This window comes from Salvelinus fontinalis, chromosome 19 (assembly GCF_029448725.1).
Source record: "Salvelinus fontinalis isolate EN_2023a chromosome 19, ASM2944872v1, whole genome shotgun sequence".
Taxonomy (NCBI): Eukaryota; Metazoa; Chordata; class Actinopteri; order Salmoniformes; family Salmonidae; genus Salvelinus; species Salvelinus fontinalis.
Window position 1 is genome coordinate 49,550,428 of NC_074683.1, and position 20,339 is coordinate 49,570,766.

General features: G+C 49.9%; 1 protein-coding gene across 1 annotated transcript in view; it reads left to right on the forward strand.

Moving 5' to 3' along the window:
• The window catches only part of myo10l3 (myosin X, like 3), a 206,928-nt gene that overhangs the window by 32,085 nt on the left and 154,504 nt on the right, over window positions 1–20,339 (forward strand). Inside the window, exons 3-4 of the mRNA XM_055871886.1 lie at window positions 17,022–17,180; window positions 17,601–17,788. Coding sequence (XP_055727861.1) covers window positions 17,022–17,180; window positions 17,601–17,788 — 347 coding nt within the window. The remainder of the gene's footprint in view (window positions 1–17,021; window positions 17,181–17,600; window positions 17,789–20,339) is intronic.

The following is a 20,339-nucleotide window of genomic DNA, read 5'->3' on the forward strand; positions in this document are numbered from 1 at the left end:
TCTGTACTTACTGGTGGCACAGATGCTGTTTCATCCTTTCCTACACTTAAATTACCCTTGCCTAACGATTGCATCTGAAGCTGGGCTTGCAGCACAGCTATCCTCGCCGTAAGGCGATCGTTCTCCTGTATATTATGAGTACAGCGAGGCGATCGTTCTCCTGTATATTATGAGTACAGCGACTGCAATTAGAAGGCATCATGTTAACGTTACTGCTTAGCTTCGGGCTGGTGGAGGTCCTGACGAACCACGTCCAGATAAAGCGTCCGGAGTGAAAAAGTTGAATGAAAAAAGTTGAGCGATGGAGGGGAAAAAATATAAATATAAAACGGTCATTAAAAAGTTAAAAACTGTAAAGTTTGCAGGAAGCAAAGTAAGGTTAGCACGGAAACAAGTCTACAAGTTGTGACACAACATTAGTCTGAGGCCGAAATTACAATAAGAAGCATTTTACAAAATGCACAAAGTGTTTTATTCTTTTTTTTGTGTGTGAAAAAAGTAGAATTCTGTGTTAAACCGACTCCCTAAATTCAATTTGCTAGTTAATCTAAGTTAGTGGCTGAATTAATAAGGATATTGAGTTTTGTGTTTTTTGAGAGAGCTTTGACTTCTGTACAGCGGCCACTATCTTCGGCGGCAGGTAGCCTAGTGGTTAGAGCGTTGGGCAGAATCCCAGAGCTGACGTTCTGCCCCTGAGCAAGGCAGTTATTAGCCTTGTTCCCCGGGCGCCGGGGAATGTCGTGGATGTTGATTATGCATCTCTCTGATGCAGAAGACACAGTTCAGTTGAATGCATTCAGTTGCAGCCCTTCTTAGATCAGCTGATATGTAAGTAAATTCGATTTGAATGTGCAAACTCACCAAAAATGACACTTGGTAGCGCCTACCTAATATATATGTATACCTTTATGAGCTGGATTGCCTGTCTTTGCAATTTTGTTTATTTTCGTTTGTGCTCGTTAGCATATTTATCTAGCAGCCTCCATGGATATTCGCTATTACTTCTGTTAAGGTTGTTAGCACAATGGGTATTTTTTGCATTTTATGGCAACCCCTTGTGTACTAAACCGTTAATACTGTAAATCTCGGTATGAGAGAAGGACTGTATGATGCTATGAACGTTTGGATACTGGGGTGGGGGGGTGGGGTGCCGTATACCAGAGTTGATCTGATTTAATTAATCAATACATTTATCTTATGCGACACAAAGATAAGTAACATCTTTCTAAACTAATTGCAACTGTTACTGAGATCTCTGTTCTCATTTATTCATCTTTTTAACTCAGTCATTCTGAATGCAGGTTGTGGGAATCGACTCTGGCTGGTTTCCAATAGGATGTATGCTGGTCATCAGTGTCCATAACACAGCGAAGGCTGGTCACCATGCCAGTATAACCAGTTAGACCATGCTGGTCAAGACCAGCATCAGACCAACACTGACCAGCATGGACCAGCTTGTAATGTATGCTGATCTATGTTGTTTTTCTTCAGAAGGTATTGATTAGCAGTATGATTAGCAGTTTGTATGATGAGAATAGTAGGAATGGGCTCTACTCTAGCCAGGCTGAACTTATCTGTTGGCCTGGAGGGAGACCTTTGTGTCTGAAGGATATCCTGTTGAGTGAGTGAGACGTCAGCTGTGGGGTAAAGTCTTTTGGTTCAGCTGCTGTTTGTTCTTGAAGGATGCCGCTTTACTGTAAATATGTTTTAGCTTTTGAACTGGTTTTGGTATGTTTCGCTAATCATGCACTGTAGCTCCATATTGCCAGACCTATCCCCAGGCCTTCGGAGCTGGCCCAGAGGACCATGACCCTCTGCCCCATCCCGTCCCCATTCCTAGGGTCTGTCCCCCAGCTGTCCACCTCACCCATACCCCAGGCTTCATGCTATTTCTGGAGGCCTGTGCTGTTCTGAGGATCTAAATATGAACAGTTCTAGTCTGCTGATGTACTGAGTTTCTTTACAAGGTCACAGCTTAACTCACAGCATGATTTCTCAATGGAGCGAGTCACAGGTACTTCCTGTTTTGAGCTTCTACTTGTAAACAGGAAGCAGGAGTATGGAGTCGTGATCTGATTTGCTGAATGGCGGACAAGGGAGGGTCTTGTATGCTTGCTTGTGGGTAGATTAAGTGGTCTAGGACTTTATCGCCTCCTAGTGGCGAAGGAGAAGTGTTAGAGGTTACGTGTCTTAATAACGCAGAATTAAAATCGCCGGTGGCGGAAAGCAGCCTCCAGATGTGTTTTCAGCTTCATACAGTTCGTTAAGTGTCTGCTTGTTATATTTCTTGTCCTGAGGTGGAATGTGTACAACAGTCACGATACCAGCTGAAAACAACTCCCTCGGGAGTCAACATTTGACCATCAGGTATTCCAAGACTGGTGAACAATGGGTCGAGACATCCGCTCAAATAAGCACACCAGTTGTTGAAGAGGCAAAACTCTCCTTTCGATTTCCCCGACTCAACTGTCCTGTCCGCTCGGTGAGAATCCATCGAGTTGGATAGCAATGGGGGTTATCTTGTCTGAAGGCCACGTTTCAGAAAAAACAGAGAATATTGCAATTACGAAAGTCCCGTTTGGTAGCAATTCCACGATCAAAGGTTATCCATCTTATTATCAAGTGACTGGAGGTGGAGGGAAGAGGTGGCCGGTTTTCTCTTCACCTTCATCTCTCCAGGACTCCTCCTCCTCCTGCCTCTGTTCCACTGGTGTTGCCTCATGCATACCCTGAAAAATTGGGTCAGAATCAGATCGACGGGACCGCAGTGGAGAAGGTGAAAAGCGTAAAGTTCCTCAGTGTACACATTCACTGACAATCTGAAATGGTCCACCCACACAGAACCTCAGGGGCCAAGTTGAATTTCTAAAGCCTCCTAAGACACTCACACACTTTTTTTTACAAATGCACCATTGAGAGCATCCTGTCGGGCTGTATCACCGCCTGGTATGGCAACTGCACCGCTCGCAACCGCAGGGCTCTCCAGAGGGTGGTGTGTTCTGCCCACCGCAATCCCCGGGGGAAAACTACCTGCCCTCCAGGACACCTACACCCAATGTCACAGGAATGCCGGAAAAATTATCGAGGACATCAACCATCCGATCCATGGCCTGTTCACCCCGCTATCATCCAGAAGGCGAGGTCAGTACAGGTGCATCAAAGCTGGGACCTAGCGACTTGGGGAAAAAATGGCTTCTATCTCAAGGCCATCAGACTGTTAAATAGCCATCACTAGCCGGCTACCACCCGGTTACTCAACCCTGCACCTTAGAGGCTGCTGCCCTATGTACATGGAACACTGGTCACTTTAACAATGTTTACATACTGTTTTACCCATGCCATGTGTATATACTGTATTATAGGCAATATCTTTCAGCCATTGCTCATCATAATATTTATTTATTTATTTATTTCTTTCTTAATTCCATTCTTTTAGATTTGTGTATCGTTGTGAATTGTGAGATTCTACTGTGCAGGTGGAGCTAGGAGCACAAACATTTTGCAACACCCGCAATATCATCTGCTAACAATGTGTATGTGATCAATAAAGTTAGATTTGAGTTGTTACTCCGAGTCATATTCTCAGCTATGTGTGTACTGAAACGGTTTTCACTAGCATCAGCAGCTGACTACTGTTATTAGATGTGCTGTGAATACCACAGTAATGAGATTTGCAGAATCTACAATGATTTAATGTTGCCATACATGCTGGATGATTCTCCTGCCCCTCTAATCTGCTCCAGGAAGTAAAAGACAATTCTGCTGCCCCACTAATCTGCTCCAGAGATTAAGAGTTGTGAGACTGTACTCTATTTCCCAGAGGGGCCTCGTGTGGCTTCTACTGTAATCTAGCCTCGTGTGGCTTCTACTGTAATCTAGCCTCGTGTGGCTTCTACTGTAATCTAGCCTCGTGTGGCTTCTACTGTAATCTAGCCTCGTGTGGCTTCTACTGTCATCTAGCCTCGTGTGGCTTCTACTGTCATCTAGCCTCGTGTGGCTTCTACTGTCATCTAGCCTCGTGTGGCTTCTACTGTCATCTAGCCTCGTGTGGCTTCTACTGTCATCTAGCCTCGTGTGGCTTCTACTGTCATCTAGCCTCGTGTGGCTTCTACTGTCATCTAGCCTCGTGTGGCTTCTACTGTCATCTAGCCTCGTGTGGCTTCTACTGTCATCTAGCCTCGTGTGGCTTCTACTGTCATCTAGCCTCGTGTGGCTTCTACTGTAATCTAGCCTCGTGTGGCTTCTACTGTAGCCTAGTGTTCATCCCGACTGTTTTATGTAACCTTTTATTTGTCAAGCAGGAAGTCTTATTGAGGTCAGCACCTCTCTCCAAGGGCAGACCAAGTACTGTACTGTCACAAAGGGACCAAGTCTAATGCAGATCAGCGCCAATATTGTAGGCCTACTTCCTGGCTGGCTGCTATCCAACCCCACCCAACCATACACCACTAGGCATGTTACCATGGAGACTGCGTGAAGTCGGTGATCAGACCCCACCATGTTAATCAGTGACTAGAGAAGAGTTGATCTATTTGCAAGTGGCATCCGCTTCATGTGTTGGTTGCTGGGTCTTCCTCTTGGTGGGTCTTCAATTTCCTGTTTTCCTAGGAGATATATCAGGATGTCTGGTTGTGTTGGTTCCTAGACGTATACGCAGGTCATAGTGTGAGTTATGGTGAGGCTTAAGGATGTCTCTTAGGGGGAGTTACAGAGGGAGTTCTAACCAGAATGCAGTGTGGTGTGACAGAGCTAAACGCCATATATCACAGTTGGCACTGATCTCTGGGGTTCAGGGGTTAGAGGTCAAGGCTGGACGAAGGCCCTGCCAGCTCTGTAGGTCTGTAACGTGTTAGTTTCAGTATTAGGACTTGTTCCACCTACCCATTTCCCCCTGCCCATTCCTCCCACATTCCTGCCCATCTCTCCCCCCTGCCCATCCCTCCCACATTCCTGCCCATCTCCCCCCTGCCCATCCCTCCCACATTCCTGCCCATCTCTCCCCCTGCCCATCCTTCCCACATTCTTACCCATCTCTCCCCCTGCCCATCCCTCCCACATTCCTGCCCATCTCCCCCCTGCCCATCCCTCCCACATTCTTACCCATCTCTCCCCCTGCCCATCCCTCCCACATTCTTGCCCATCTCTCCCCCTGCCCATCCCTCCCACATTCTTGCCCATCTCTCCCCCTGCCCATCCCTCCCACATTCTTGCCCATCTCTCCCCCTGCCCATCCCTCCCACATTCTTACCCATTTCCCCCTGCCCATCCCTCCCACATTCTTACCCATCTCTCCCCCTGCCCATTCCTCCCACATTCCTGCCCATCTCTCCCCCCTGCCCATCCATCCCTCCCACATTCTTACCCATCTCTCCCCCTGCCCATCCCTCCCACATTCTTACCCATCTCTCCCCCTGCCCATCCCTCCCACATTCTTACCCATCTCTCCCCCTGCCCATCCCTCCCACATTCTTACCCATCTCTCCCCCTGCCCATCCCTCCCACATTCTTACCCATCTCTCCCCCTGCCCATTCCTCCCACATTCCTGCCCATCTCTCCCCCTGCCCATCCCTCCCACATTCTTACCCATTTCCCCCTGCCCATCCCTCCCACATTCTTACCCATCTCTCCCCCTGCCCATCCTTCCCACATTCTTACCCATCTCTCCCCCTGCCCATCCTTCCCACATTCTTACCCATCTCTCCCCCTGCCCATCCTTCCCACATTCCTACCCATCTCTCCCCCCCGCCCATCCCTCCCACATTATTACCCATCTCCCCCCTGCCCATCCCTCCCACATTATTACCCATCTCTCCCCCTGCCCATCCCTCCCACATTCCTGCCCATCTCCCCCCTGCCCATCCCTCCCACATTATTACCCATCTCCCCCCTGCCCATCCCTCCCACATTCCTCCCCATCTCCCCCCTGCCCATCCCTCCCACATTCTTACCCATTTCCCCCTGCCCATCCCTCCCACATTCTTACCCATCTCTCCCCCTGCCCATCCCTCCCACATTCTTGCCCATCTCTCCCCCTGCCCATCCCTCCCACATTCTTGCCCATCTCTCCCCCTGCCCATCCCTCCCACATTCTTACCCATCTCTCCCCCTGCCCATCCCTCCCACATTCTTACCCATCTCTCCCCCTGCCCATCCCTCCCACATTCTTACCCATCTCCCCCCTGCCCATCCCTCCCACATTCTTACCCAGCCCTCCCACATTCTTGCCCATCCCTCCCACATTCTTACCCATCTCCCCCCTGCCCATCCCTCCCACATTCCTACCCATCTCTCCCCCTGCCCATCCCTCCCACATTCTTACCCATCTCCCCCCTGCCCATCCCTCCCACATTCTTGCCCATCTCCCCCCTGCCCATCCATCAAATGAAATGTATTTATATTTCCTAAAGTTAATCTTGCATTTTACCTGAGAAAAGTATCGGAGAAAAGTAGCTACTCATCAGTCCGTGTCTGTTTCTGAATTCTCAATCAATCAAATGTAAGAAGGGCTTTATAAATACATCAGCTGATGTCACAAAGTGCTGTACAGAAACCCAGCCTAAAACCCCAAGCAGCAAGCAATGCAGGTGTAGAAGCACGGTGGCTAGGAAAAACTCCCTAGAAAGGCCAAAACCTAGGAAGAAACCTAGCGAGGAACCAGGCTATGAGGGGTGGCCAGTCCTCTTCTGGTTGTGCCGGGTGGAGATTATAACAGAACATGGCCAAGATGTTAAAATGTTCATAAATGACCAGCATGGTCAAATAATAATAATCACAGTAGTTGTCGAGGGTGCAGCAAGTCAGCACCTCAGGAGTAAATGTCAGTTGGCTTTTCATAGCCGATCATTGAGAGTATCTCTACCGCTCCTGCGGTCTCTAGAGAGTTGAAAACAGCAGATCTGGGTCAGGTAGCACATCCGGTGAACAGGTCAGGGTTCCATAGCCGCAGGCAGAACAGTTGAAACTGGAGCAGCAGCACGGCCAGGTGGACTGGGGACAGCAAGGAGTCATCATGCCAGGTAGTCCTGAGGCATGGTCCTAGGGCTCAGGTCCAGAGAGAGAGAGAGAGAGAATTCGCACAGGACACCGGATAAGACAGGAGAAGTACTCCAGATATATCAAACTGACCCTAGCCCCCCGACACATCTGCCCCATCTAATCTTCATTCTTACATGTTGTCATCATATCCTCCAAGAATGTTCTGAGGTCACTAGGGGTTGTCTTTGTGTGTCTCTCTCCCAGGAATCCTGAGCAGGAATCACAAGAATGCTTCAGTCATGGGACCTGCTCCACCTACAGGAGGTAGTTAGTTAGCTTCAGTCATGGGACTGGCTCCACCTACAGGAGGTAGTTAGTTAGCTTCAGTCATGGGACTGGCTCCACCTACAGGAAGTAGTTAGTTAGCTTCAGTCATGGGACTGGCTCCACCTACAGGAGGTAGTTAGTTAGCTTCAGTCATGGGACTGGCTCCACCTACAGGAGGTAGTATATAATACAGGCCCAGGGGCCACAGGTTAGGGGATATAATTGCCCCATCATATTATTATTTCTTCATTTGACGTTATGTTCATTTAACAGACGCTCTCATCTAGAGCGACTTAGAGTATTGAGTGAGGTATATTTTTGGTATATTTCATACTGGTCCCCTATACTTTTTCGTGCTGGTTCCTCAAGCTAAGTGGTGTGAACCCCTCTGCTCTGTCTAGCTGCCCAGCCACTAGCTTCAGGGGATCTGTGTGACTCTGCTCTGTCTAGCTACCCAGCCACTAGCTTCAGGGGATCTGTGTGACTCTGCTCTGTCTAGCTACCCAGCCACTAGCTTCAGGGGATCTGTGTGACTCTGCTCTGTATAGCTACCCAGCCACTAGCTTCAGGGGATCTGTGTGACTCTGCTCTGTATAGCTACCCAGCCACTAGCTTCAGGGGATCTGTGTGACTCTGCTCTGTCTAGCTGCCCAGTCGCCTGCTTCAGGGGATCTGTGTAACTCTGCACTGTATAGCTACCCAGCCACTAGCTTCAGGGGATCTGTGTAACTCTGCTCTGTATAGCTACCCAGCCACTAGCTTCAGGGGATCTGTGTAACTCTGCTCTGTCTAGCTACCCAGCCACTAGCTTCAGGGGATCTGTGTGACTCTGCTCTGTCTAGCTACCCAGCCACTAGCTTCAGGGGATCTGTGTGACTCTGCTCTGTCTAGCTGCCCAGCCACTAGCTTCAGGGGATCTGTGTGACTCTGCTCTGTCTAGATGCCCAGCCACTAGCTTCAGGGGATCTGTGTGACTCTGCTCTGTCTAGATGCCCAGCCACTAGCTTCAGGGGATCTGTGTAACTCTGCTCTGTATAGCTACCCAGCCACTAGCTTCAGGGGATCTGTGTAACTCTGCTCTGTCTAGCTACCCAGCCACTAGCTTCAGGGGATCTGTGTGACTCTGCTCTGTCTAGCTGCCCAGCCACTAGCTTCAGGGGATCTGTGTGACTCTGCTCTGTCTAGATGCCCAGCCACTAGCTTCAGGGGATCTGTGTGACTCTGCTCTGTCTAGATGCCCAGCCACTAGCTTCAGGGGATCTGTGTGACTCTGCTCTGTATAGCTGCCCAGCCACTAGCTTCAGGGGATCTGTGTGACTCTGCTCTGTCTAGCTGCCCAGCCACTAGCTTCAGGGGATCTGTGTGACTCTGCTCTGTCTAGCTACCCAGCCACTAGCTTCAGGGGATCTGTGTAACTCTGCTCTGTATAGCTACCCAGCCACTAGCTTCAGGGGATCTGTGTAACTCTGCTCTGTCTAGCTACCCAGCCACTAGCTTCAGGGGATCTGTGTGACTCTGCTCTGTCTAGATGCCCAGCCACTAGCTTCAGGGGATCTGTGTGACTCTGCTCTGTCTAGCTGCCCAGTCGCCTGCTTCAGGGGATCTGTGGGACTCTGCCATTACTCACTGTCTGAGACAGCCAGGACAGGCATGGAGAAGGGAGGGACAGACTCGTATCCCTAATCCTGAGACACTCAGGGAAAACGTGGACCGGACTCTTACGAACCTCCATAACTAATCATGAGACACCCAGGGAAAACGTGGACCGGACTCTTACTAACCTTCATAACTAATCCTAATCCTGAGACACCCAGGGAAAACGTGGACCAGACTCTTACTTACCTTCATAACTAATCCTGAGACACCCAGGGAAAACGTGGACCAGATTCTTACTAACCTTCATAACTATTCCTGAGACACCCAGGGAAAACGTGGACCGGACCCTTACTAACCTTCATAACTAATCCTGAGACACCCAGGGAAAACGTGGACCGGACTCTTACTAACCTTCATAACTAATCCTGAGACACCCAGGGAAAACGTGGACCGGACTCTTACTAACCTTCATAACTAATCCTGAGACACCCAGGGAAAACGTGGACCGGACTCTTACTAACCTTAATAACTAATCCTGAGACACCCAGGGAAAACGTGGACCAGACTCTTACTTACCTTCATAACTAATCCTGAGACACCCAGGGAAAACGTGGACCAGACTCTTACTAACCTTCATAACTAATCCTGAGACACGCAGGGAAAACGTGGACCGGACTCTTGAGGCCACTTATTAAACCTTCATTGAACCTTTATTTAACAAGTCAGTTAAGAACAAATTCTTATTTACAATGACGTCCTACCAAAAGGCCTCCTGCAGGGACGGGGGCTGGGATTAAAAATAAATACAATATTAATATAGGACAAAACACGCATCACAACAAGAGAGACACCACAACACTACAATAAGAGACCTAAGACAACAACACAACACTACATAAAGAGAGACCTAAGACAACAACACAACACTACATAAAGAGAGACCAAAGACAACAACACAACACTACATAAAGAGAGACCAAAGACAACAACACAACACTACAATAAGAGAGACCTAAGACAGCATATCATGTGTTGCTGCCTTGTCTACACAGCATGATAGCAACATAACATGGTAGCAGCACAAAACATGGTTAAAAACATTATTGGGCACAGACGACAGCATAAAGGGCAAGAAGGTAGGGACGACAATACATCACACAAAGCAGCCACACCTGTCCGTAAGCGTGTCCATGATTTGAGTCTTTGAATGCAGAGATTGAGAAGGTAATTTGACTGCAGGAAAAGGCTACACACACAAAGTTAAATTATTAACTATATACAAACTCAAAAATGTGTGTATCGGTCCAGACCTATACAGGCCGTCGGTCTATACACTCTAAAGGAAATATAAAATAGCCGAGAAATGAAGATCAAATATACACTCTAAATAAAAGTCTGAGCTATTTTATCTTCATTTTATCTTCATTTCTAGGCTATTTCAACTACTCACACCAGGAGGCTGGCTCTGCCAGGGCCTGTTCGGGAGGCTGGCTCTGCCAGGGCCTGTTCGGGAGGCTGGCTCTGCCAGGGCCTGTTCGGGAGGCTGGCTCTGCCAGGGCCTGTTCGGGAGGCTGGCTCTGCCAGGGCCTGTTCGGGAGGCTGGCTCTGCCAGGGCCTGTTCGGGAGGCTGGCTCCGCCAGGGCCTGTTCGGGAGGCTGGCTCCGCCAGGGCCTGTTCGGGAGGCTGGCTCCGCCAGGGCCTGTTCGGGAGGCTGGCTCCGCCAGGGCCTGTTCGGGAGGCTGGCTCCGCCAGGGCCTGTTCGGGAGGCTGGCTCCGCCAGGGCCTGTTCGGGAGGCTGGCTCCGCCAGGGCCTGTTCGGGAGGCTGGCTCCGCCAGGGCCTGTTCGGGAGGCTGGCTCCGCCAGGGCCTGTTCGGGAGGCTGGCTCCGCCAGGGCCTGTTCGGGAGGCTGGCTCCGCCAGGGCCTGTTCGGGAGGCTGGCTCCGCCAGGGCCTGTTCGGGAGGCTGGCTCCGCCAGGGCCTGTTCGGGAGGCTGGCTCCGCCAGGGCCTGTTCGGGAGGCTGGCTCCGCCAGGGCCTGTTCGGGAGGCTGGCTCCGCCAGGGCCTGTTCGGGAGGCTGGCTCCGCCAGGGCCTGTTCGGGAGGCTGGCTCCGCCAGGGCCTGTTCGGGAGGCTGGCTCCGGGGGCTGAGTGCAATGTCTTTCACGGGGCTGGCAAAGTTTGGGACTGTGGTCTTGTACAGGTGTACCTGGTCATAGAGTGGTCCAAATCCAGCGTGGGTTGATGAGCCAGGTAAACGTCGGGTTTTGAAGCACAGTCACAGGAAATGCTTGCATTCACATGCTGTATGGTGGCAGGATGACAGTATTTTTGTGGTAGCACAGTGGAGATGACCACATGACCACTCGTGTGGTAGGGAAAGTGGAAGAAGCATTTTCAATCATTCCCTTGGGTGCTGTGGCCACCTAGTCGGCCCTCTGACTGTCGGCCCTCTGACTGTCGGCCCTCTGACTGTCGGCCCTCTGACTGTCGGCCCTCTGACTGTCGGCCCTCTGACTGTCGGCCCTCTGACTGTCGGCCCTCTGACTGTCGGCCCCCTGACTGTCGGTCCTCTGACAGCAGCTCCAGGGCACGCCTAGAGGTTTGGCACAATAGTTTTGCCATTTTATGTTTTCTCATTCATGTATTCCCCATTTCAGTCTATAAGGAGCACAATCTGTGGCTTGTGTGTGTCCTCAGTGGGGGTTATCGGGGGTGGGTTGGGTCTGATGGGTTGGTGGGTCCTGCCTGCAGTCTGGGTCTGCAGACGGCTGTTCTGTTGGCTTATCTTGGGGGATGGTCAGGTCTCATGACTTCTTCTTTGTCGCATCTGAGCTTTTGCCCATCCTCCTTCAGTTGGGCAGTTTTTTTTCCTCCCCCTCCTGTTGGTGTTTTTCACCAGAGTGTAGACACTCTCTGTCTCTCTCTCTCTCCATCTGTCTCTCTCTCTCTCCATCTGTCTCTCTCTCTCTCCATCTGTCTCTCTCTCTCTCCATCTGTCTCTCTCTCTCTCCATCTGTCTCTCTCTCTCTCCATCTCTCTCTCTCTCTCCATCTGTCTCTCTCTCTCTCCATCTGTCTCTCTCTCTGTCTCTCTCTCTCTCTGTCTCTCTCTCTCTCTCTCTCCATCTGTCCGTGTCTGGTTGAGGGGTTGTTGTTGTGTTGGGGTCTGTGCTGGCTGGTGTTGAAATGCTGTTGGAGCAGCAGCATCTACCAGCTCCATCTCCAGCTGTGTGAATGTGTCCCTCATAATGGTGTTAGTTATGTGCCTTGGTCGTCCTCTCTTTCAGATGTATGTCTGTATTGTTTTAGTGATTTCACCACAGTGACGGCTCAGGTTTTCTGGGTCTCTATGTTTTAGGTTGGATAGGTTTCTCAATTTTTTTCTTTTAGGTTTTTGCGTTCTTCAAACCATTTGTCATTGTTGTTAATTTTCTTAGGTTGTCTGCTTGATTTTTTAGATTGTGCATTCGGGAAGTATTCAAACCCCTTGACCTTTTTCCACATGTTGTTAGGTTACAGCCTAATTAAAAAATGTATGAAATAAAAAAATATCATCAATCTACACACAATACCCCATAATAACAAAGCATAAACAGGTTTTTAGATTTTTTTTTGCAAATGTCGTAAAAATTAACATACTTTATTTACATAAGTATTCAGACTCTTTGCTATGAGACTTGAAATTGAGCTCAGGTGCATCCTGTTTCCATTGATCATCCTTGAGTTGTTTCTACAATTTGATTGGATTCAACCTGAAGTAAATTCAATTGATTGGACATGGGAGGTGACCAAGAACCCAATGGTCACTCTAACAGAGCTCCAGAGTTCCTCTGTGGAGATGGGAGAACCTTCCAGAAGGACAACCATCTCTGCAGCAGTCCACCAATCAGGCCTTTATGGTAGAGTGGCCAGACCGAAGCCCTTTTAGCCACACTAAAAGACACACGACAGCCCGCTTGGAGTTTGCCAAAATGCACCTAAAGACTCTCAGACCATGAGAAACAAGATTCTCTGGTCTGATGAAAACAAAATTTCAGTCCAAAGAGTTCAATGCCAAGCGTCACATCTGGAGGAAACCTGGTACCATCACTACGGTGAAGCATGGTGGTCTGATGAAACCAAGAATGAACTCTTTGGCCTGAATGCCAAGTGTCACCTTGATGAAAACCTGCACCAGACTGGGGTGAAGGTTCATGTTCCAACAGGACTTCGACCCTAAGCACACAGCCAAGACAACGTAAGAGCGGCTTTGGGACTTGTCTCTGAATGTCCTTGAGTGTCCCGGACTTGAACCCGATCGAATATCTCTGGAGAGACCTGAAAATAGCTGTGTAGCGACGCTCCCCATCCAACCTGACAGAGCTTGAGAGGATCTGCAGAGAAGAATGGGAGAAACTCCCCAAATACATGTGTGCCAAGCTTGTCGACCAAGATTTTTTGTTGTTGGGCACAGTCCTAGTGTGGGCACAGTCCTAGTGTGGGCACAGTCCTAGTGTGTGGGCACAGTCCTAGTGTGTGGGCACAGTCCTAGTGTGTGGGCACAGTCCTAGTGTGTGGGCACAGTCCTAGTGTGTGGGCACATTTTGTGTTCTGTATTCAGTTTGACTTCTCCTGCAGGGATCCATTGATCCCCATACAGCTGGGTCTGTCTGCTGCCCCTCCCACTACATGCATATTCATTAGCTCCAGGCTAAACAAAGCTCCGTCGTGGTTTCTTCACTCTCACAGAACCCAGCAGCCTCTCACGCTGCCTCAGGTACCCACAGTCACACTGTAGGGTAGTGGAGATGTTTCCACAGCAACACTGTAGGGTAGTGGAGATGTTTCCACAGCAACACTGTAGGGTAGTGGAGATGTTTCCACAGCAACACTGTAGGGTAGTGGAGATGTTTCCACAGCAACACTGTAGGGTAGTGGAGATGTTTCCACAGCAACACTGTAGGGTAGTGGAGATGTTTCCACAGCAACACTGTAGGGTAGTGGAGATGTTTCCACAGCAACACTGTAGGGTAGTGGAGATGTTTCCACAGCAACACTGTAGGGTAGTGGAGATGTTTCCACAGCAACACTGTAGGGTAGTGGAGATGTTTCCACAGCAACACTGTAGGGTAGTGGAGATGTTTCCACAGCAACACTGTAGGGTAGTGGAGATGTTTCCACAGCAACACTGTAGGGTAGTGGAGATGTTTCCACAGCAACACTGTAGGGTAGTGGAGATGTTTCCACAGCAACACTGTAGGGTAGTGGAGATGTTTCCACAGCAACACTGTAGGGTAGTGGAGATGTTTCCACAGCAACACTGTAGGGTAGTGGAGATGTTTCCACAGCAACACTGTAGGGTAGTGGAGATGTTTCCACAGCAACACTGTAGGGTAGTGGAGATGTTTCCACAGCAACACTGTAGGGTAGTGGAGATGTTTCCACAGCAACACTGTAGGGTAGTGGAGATGTTTCCACAGCAACACTGTAGGGTAGTGGAGATGTTTCCACAGCAACACTGTAGGGTAGTGGAGATGTTTCCACAGCCACACTGTAGGGTAGTGGAGATGTTTCCACAGCCACACTGTAGGGTAGTGGAGATGTTTCCACAGCCACACTGTAGGGTAGTGGAGATGTTTCCACAGCCACACTGTAGGGTAGTGGAGATGTTGTCCCCACCCGGCTGCCTGTTGTCCCCACCCGGCTGCCTGTTGTCCCCACCCGGCTGCCTGTTGTCCCCACCCGGCTGCCTGTTGTCCCCACCCGGCTGCCTGTTGTCCCCACCCGGCTGCCTGTTGTCCCCACCCGGCTGCCTGTTGTCCCCACCCGGCTGCCTGTTGTCCCCACCCGGCTGCCTGTTGTCCCCACCCGGCTGCCTGTTGTCCCCACCCGGCTGCCTGTTGTCCCCACCCGGCTGCCTGTTGTCCCCACCCGGCTGCCTGTTGTCCCCACCCGGCTGCCTGTTGTCCCCACCCGGCTGCCTGTTGTCCCCACCCGGCTGCCTGTTGTCCCCACCCGGCTGCCTGTTGTCCCCACCCGGCTGCCTGTTGTCCCCACCCGGCTGCCTGTTGTCCCCACCCGGCTGCCTGTTGTCCCCACCCGGCTGCCTGTTGTCCCCACCCGGCTGCCTGTTGTCCCCACCCGGCTGCCTGTTGTCCCCACCCGGCTGCCTGTTGTCCCCACCCGGCTGCCTGTTGTCCTGTAATTGACCAATGGTTTAGCATGGTGTCGCATGGGCCAGAGCCAGCCTGGTGTCATGGATAACACATTTCCTGATTTATTACATTGATGTAAGTGTTGTGTTGGTCACACCATTACTGGAACTGATGTTACTGACTACTGATAGTTTCCACTTCCTTTCCTATTGGTCAAACTTTTCTACTCCTCATCTCTAAGTTCAGGATGTTGTCCAGTTCCTTATAACGATGTAGCATAACGATGGACACCAACTCATTAACAAAGATCTGAACTATTTTATTTAACCTTTTTATTTAACTAGGCAAGTCAGTTAAGAACAAATTCTTATATTACATTGACGGCCTACACCGGCCAAACCCGGGCGACGCTAGTCAAATTGTGCGCCGCCCCTATGGGACTCCCAATCACGGCCGGTTGTGATACAGCTTGGAATCGAACCAGGGTCTGTAGTGACGCCATTAGAGAAATGTATAGCCCTCTCCTTTATTCTCTCTCTGTCCATCTTGGAATCCAGTCTTCTACCAGTTCCACTGGCTGACCGGGTAAGGAGTTTGTACAGGGAATATACCAAGGCCGATGTACAAGATCACACGTGCTGCGCGTACACTCTGGAGCCCATTCAATATGAATGTTGTGGTGACCTCTGGCGACAGACAGGCTGAGGAGAGAGTTGGGAGGGAAGGGAGGCTGAGGAGAGAGTTGGGAGGGAAGGGAGGCTGAGGAGAGAGTTGGGAGGGAAGGGAGGCTGAGGAGAGAGTTGGGAGGGAAGGGAGGCTGAGGAGAGAGTTGGGAGGGAAGCTGAGGAGAGAGTTGGGGAGGGAAGCTGAGGAGAGAGTTGGGGAGGGAAGCTGAGGAGAGAGTTGGACAGGGAAGCTGAGGAGAGAGTTGGACAGGGAAGCTGAGGAGAGAGTTGGACAGGGAAGCTGAGGAGAGAGTTGGACAGGGAAGCTGAGGAGAGAGTTGGACAGGGAAGCTGAGGAGAGAGTTGGACAGGGAAGCTGAGGAGAGAGTTGGACAGGGAAGCTGAGGAGAGAGTTGGACAGGGAAGCTGAGGAGAGAGTTGGACAGGGAAGCTGAGGAGAGAGTTGGACAGGGAAGCTGAGGAGAGAGTTGGACAGGGAAGCTGAGGAGAGAGTTGGACAGGGAAGCTGAGGAGAGAGTTGGACAGGGAAGCTGAGGAGAGAGTTGGACAGGGAAGCTGAGGAGAGAGTTGGACAGGGAAGCTGAGGAGAGAGTTGGACAGGGAAGCTGAGGAGAGAGTTGGACAGGGAAGCTGAGGAGAGAGTTGGACAGGGAAGCTGAGGAGAGAGTTGGACAGGGAAGCTGAGGAGAGAGTTGGACAGGGAAGCTGAGGAGAGAGTTGGACAGGGAAGCTGAGGAGAGAGTTGGACAGGGAAGCTGAGGAGAGAGTTGGACAGGGAAGCTGAGGAGAGAGTTGGACAGGGAAGCTGAGGAGAGAGTTGGACAGGGAAGCTGAGGAGAGAGTTGGACAGGGAAGCTGAGGAGAGAGTTGGACAGGGAAGCTGAGGAGAGAGTTGGACAGGGAAGCTGAGGAGAGAGTTGGACAGGGAAGCTGAGGAGAGAGTTGGACAGGGAAGCTGAGGAGAGAGTTGGACAGGGAAGCTGAGGAGAGAGTTGGACAGGGAAGCTGAGGAGAGAGTTGGACAGGGAAGCTGAGGAGAGAGTTGGACAGGGAAGCTGAGGAGAGAGTTGGACAGGGAAGCTGAGGAGAGAGTTGGACAGGGAAGCTGAGGAGAGAGTTGGACAGGGAAGCTGAGGAGAGAGTTGGACAGGGAAGCTGAGGAGAGAGTTGGACAGGGAAGCTGAGGAGAGAGTTGGACAGGGAAGCTGAGGAGAGAGTTGGACAGGGAGGGAAGAGGACTTGTCTCAGGTGATGTGCCTGCAGCAGTAAAGCTATAACTACCTGTTGTGTCTCTGTGTCTCAGGTGATGAACCTGCAGCAGGGGGAGCTGAGCAGAGACCAGGTGTTTCCTATGCACCTCACCAGTATTAATGGAGTAGAGGACATGTCTTCTCTGGCAGAGCTACATGAAGCTGCCATCATGTACAACCTTTACCTACGCTACCAGAAGGACTGCATCTATGTAAGACACTGTTATAGTCCAACCCTACCAGACAGACATTATCTATGTAAGACACTGTTATAGTCCAACCCTACCAGACAGACATTATCTATGTAAGACACTGTTATTGTCCAACCCTACCAGACAGACATTATCTATGTAAGACACTGTTATAGTCCAACCTACCAGACAGACATTATCTATGTAAGACAGTGTTATAGTCTAACCCTACCAGACAGACATTATCTATGTAAGACAGTGTTATAGTCTAACCCTACCAGACAGACATTATCTACTGTATGTAAGACAGTGTTATGGTCCAACCCTACCAGACATCCTCTCTCCTCTGTCTCCACTTCTCTATCATCCTCTCTCCCCGGTCTCTTCTTCTCCTCTCTCCCCTGTCTCCTCTCCTCTATCATCCTCTCTCCCCTGTCTCAGACCAACATAGGCTCTATCCTAGCAGCGGTGAACCCCTATAAGCAGATCTCAGGTCTGTACAACCCAGCAGCAGTAGACCTGTATAGTAGACACCACCTGGGAGAGCTGCCCCCTCATATCTTCGCTGTGGCCAACGAGTGTTACCGCTGTCTCTGGAAGAGACACGACAGCCAGTGTGTTCTCATCAGGTCAGTTCACCAGGGGCCTTGGGAACATGACATTAACTAGTAGCTACTGTCGTCACGAGAGACTAGACTCCAACACCTAGTTGTAATACATGGTACACCTTGTCATATGTAATTTTTATACATTTTATAAATATGTAATGTATGTTCGTAGTGCAGGATTTGGGGCTTCATATTGAAGAGAGATGTTATATGATAGCTGACATGCGGTGCCTGAGGAAAGTATTCACTCCTGGACTTTATCCACATTTTGTTACTTTACAGCCTTATTCTGAAATGGATTATATTGTTTTTTTCTCCCCCCTCATCAATCTACACACTAATGACATCACACTACCCCACAATGACATCACACTACCCCACAATGACATCACACTACCCCACAATGACATCACACTACCCCACAATGACATCACACTACCCCACAATGACATCACACTACCCCACAATGACATCACACTACCCCACAATGACATCACACTACCCCACAATGACATTACAATACCCCATAATGACAAAGCGAAAACAGGTTTTTAGAAATGTTTGCAAAAACTGAAATATCACATTTCCATAAGTATTCAGACCCTTTACTCAGTACTTTGTTGAAGCACCTTTGGCAGCGATTACATCCTTGAGTCGTCTTGGGTATGACGCTACAAGCTTGGCACACCTGTATTTGGGGAGTTTCTCCCATTCTTCTCTGCAGATCCTCTCAAGCTCCGTCAGGTTGGATGGGGAGCATCGCTATACAGCTATTTTCAGGTCTCTCCAGAGATGTTCGATCGGGTTCAAGTCTGGGCTCTGACTGGGCCACTCAAGGACATTGAGACTTGTCCCAAAGCCACTCCTGCGTTGTCTAGACTGTGTGCTTAGGGTCGTTGTCCTGTTGGAAGGTGAACCTTCACCCCAGTCTGAGGTCCGGCGCGCTCTGGAGCAGGTTTTCATCAAGGATATCTCTGTACTTTGATCCGTTCATCTTTCCCTTGATCCTGACTAGTCTCCCAGTCCCTGCTGCTGAAAAACATCTGTCATGTGGCTTTTACTGAGACTCCTCAGTAAAAGCCACATGACAGCCCGCTTGGATTTTGCCAAAAGGAACCTAAAGACTCTCAGACCATGAGAAACAAGATTCTCTGGTCTGATGAAACCAAGATCAAACTCTTTGGCCTGAATGCCAAGCATCATATCTGGTGGAAACCTGGCACCATCCCTACGGTGAAGCATGGTGGTGGCAGCATCATGCTGTGGGGATGTTTTTCAGCAGCAGGGACTGGGAGACTAGTCAGGATCAAGGGAAAGATGTGATATGACTCTATACTGGAGGCGCTCAGGATTGGAGTCCACCTGTGGTAAATTCAGGCCTTTATGGTAGAGGGGCCAGACAGAAGCCAGGTTTCCTCCAAACATGATGCTGCCACCACCATGCTTCACCGTAGGGATGGTGCCAGGTTTCCTCCAGACATGATGCTGCCACCACCATGCTTCACCGTAGGGATGGTGCCAGGTTTCCTCCAGACATGATGCTGCCACCACCATGCTTCACCGTAGGGATGGTGCCAGGTTTCCTCCAGACATGATGCTGCCACCACCATGCTTCACCGTAGGGATGGTGCCAGGTTTCCTCCAGACATGATGCTTGCATTCAGACCAAAGAGTTCAATCTTGGTTTCATCAGACCAGAGCGGTCTGTTATGTGTCTTTTACTGAGAAGTGGCTTCCGTCTGACCCCTCTACCATAAAGGCCTGATTTGTGGAGTGCTGCAGAGATGGGAAAACCTTCCAGAAGGACAACCATCTCCACAGAGGAACTCTGGAGCTACGTCAGAGTGACCATCAGCTTCTTGGTCACCTCCCTGACCAAGGCCCTTCTCTCCCGATTGCTCAGTTTGGCCGGGCGTCCAGCTCTAGGAAGAGTCTTGGTGGTTCCAAACTTCTTCCATTTAAGAATGATGGAGGCCACTGTGTTCTTGGGGACCTTCAATGCTGCAGAAATGTTTTGGTACCCTTCCCCAGATCTGTGCCTCGACACAATCTTGTCTCTGAGCTCTACAGACAATTCCTTCAACCTCATGGCTTGGTTTTTGCTCTGACATGCACTGTTGACTGTGGGACCTTATATAGACAGGTGTGTGCCTTTCCTAATCATGTCCAATCAATTGAATTTACCACAGGTGGACTCCAATCAAGTTGTAGAAACATCTCAAGGATGATCAATGGAAACAAGATTCACTAGAGATCAATTTAGAGTCTCATAGCAAAGGGTCAGAATACTTATGTAAATAAAGTTTCTGATTCTTATTTTTAATACATTTTTAAACATTTCTAAAAACCTGTTTTTGCTTTGTCTTTATGGGGTATTGTGTGTAGATTGATGAGGGGGGGAAAAACAATTTAATCCATTTTAGAACAAGGCTGTAACGTAGCAAAATGTGGAAATGGTTAAGGAGTCTGAATACTTTCCAAATGCGCTGTATCTGTCTGTCTCCGGTGGAGAGTCATACCTGTGTGTCTGTCTCCGGTGGAGAGTCATACCTGTGTGTCTGTCTCCGGTGGA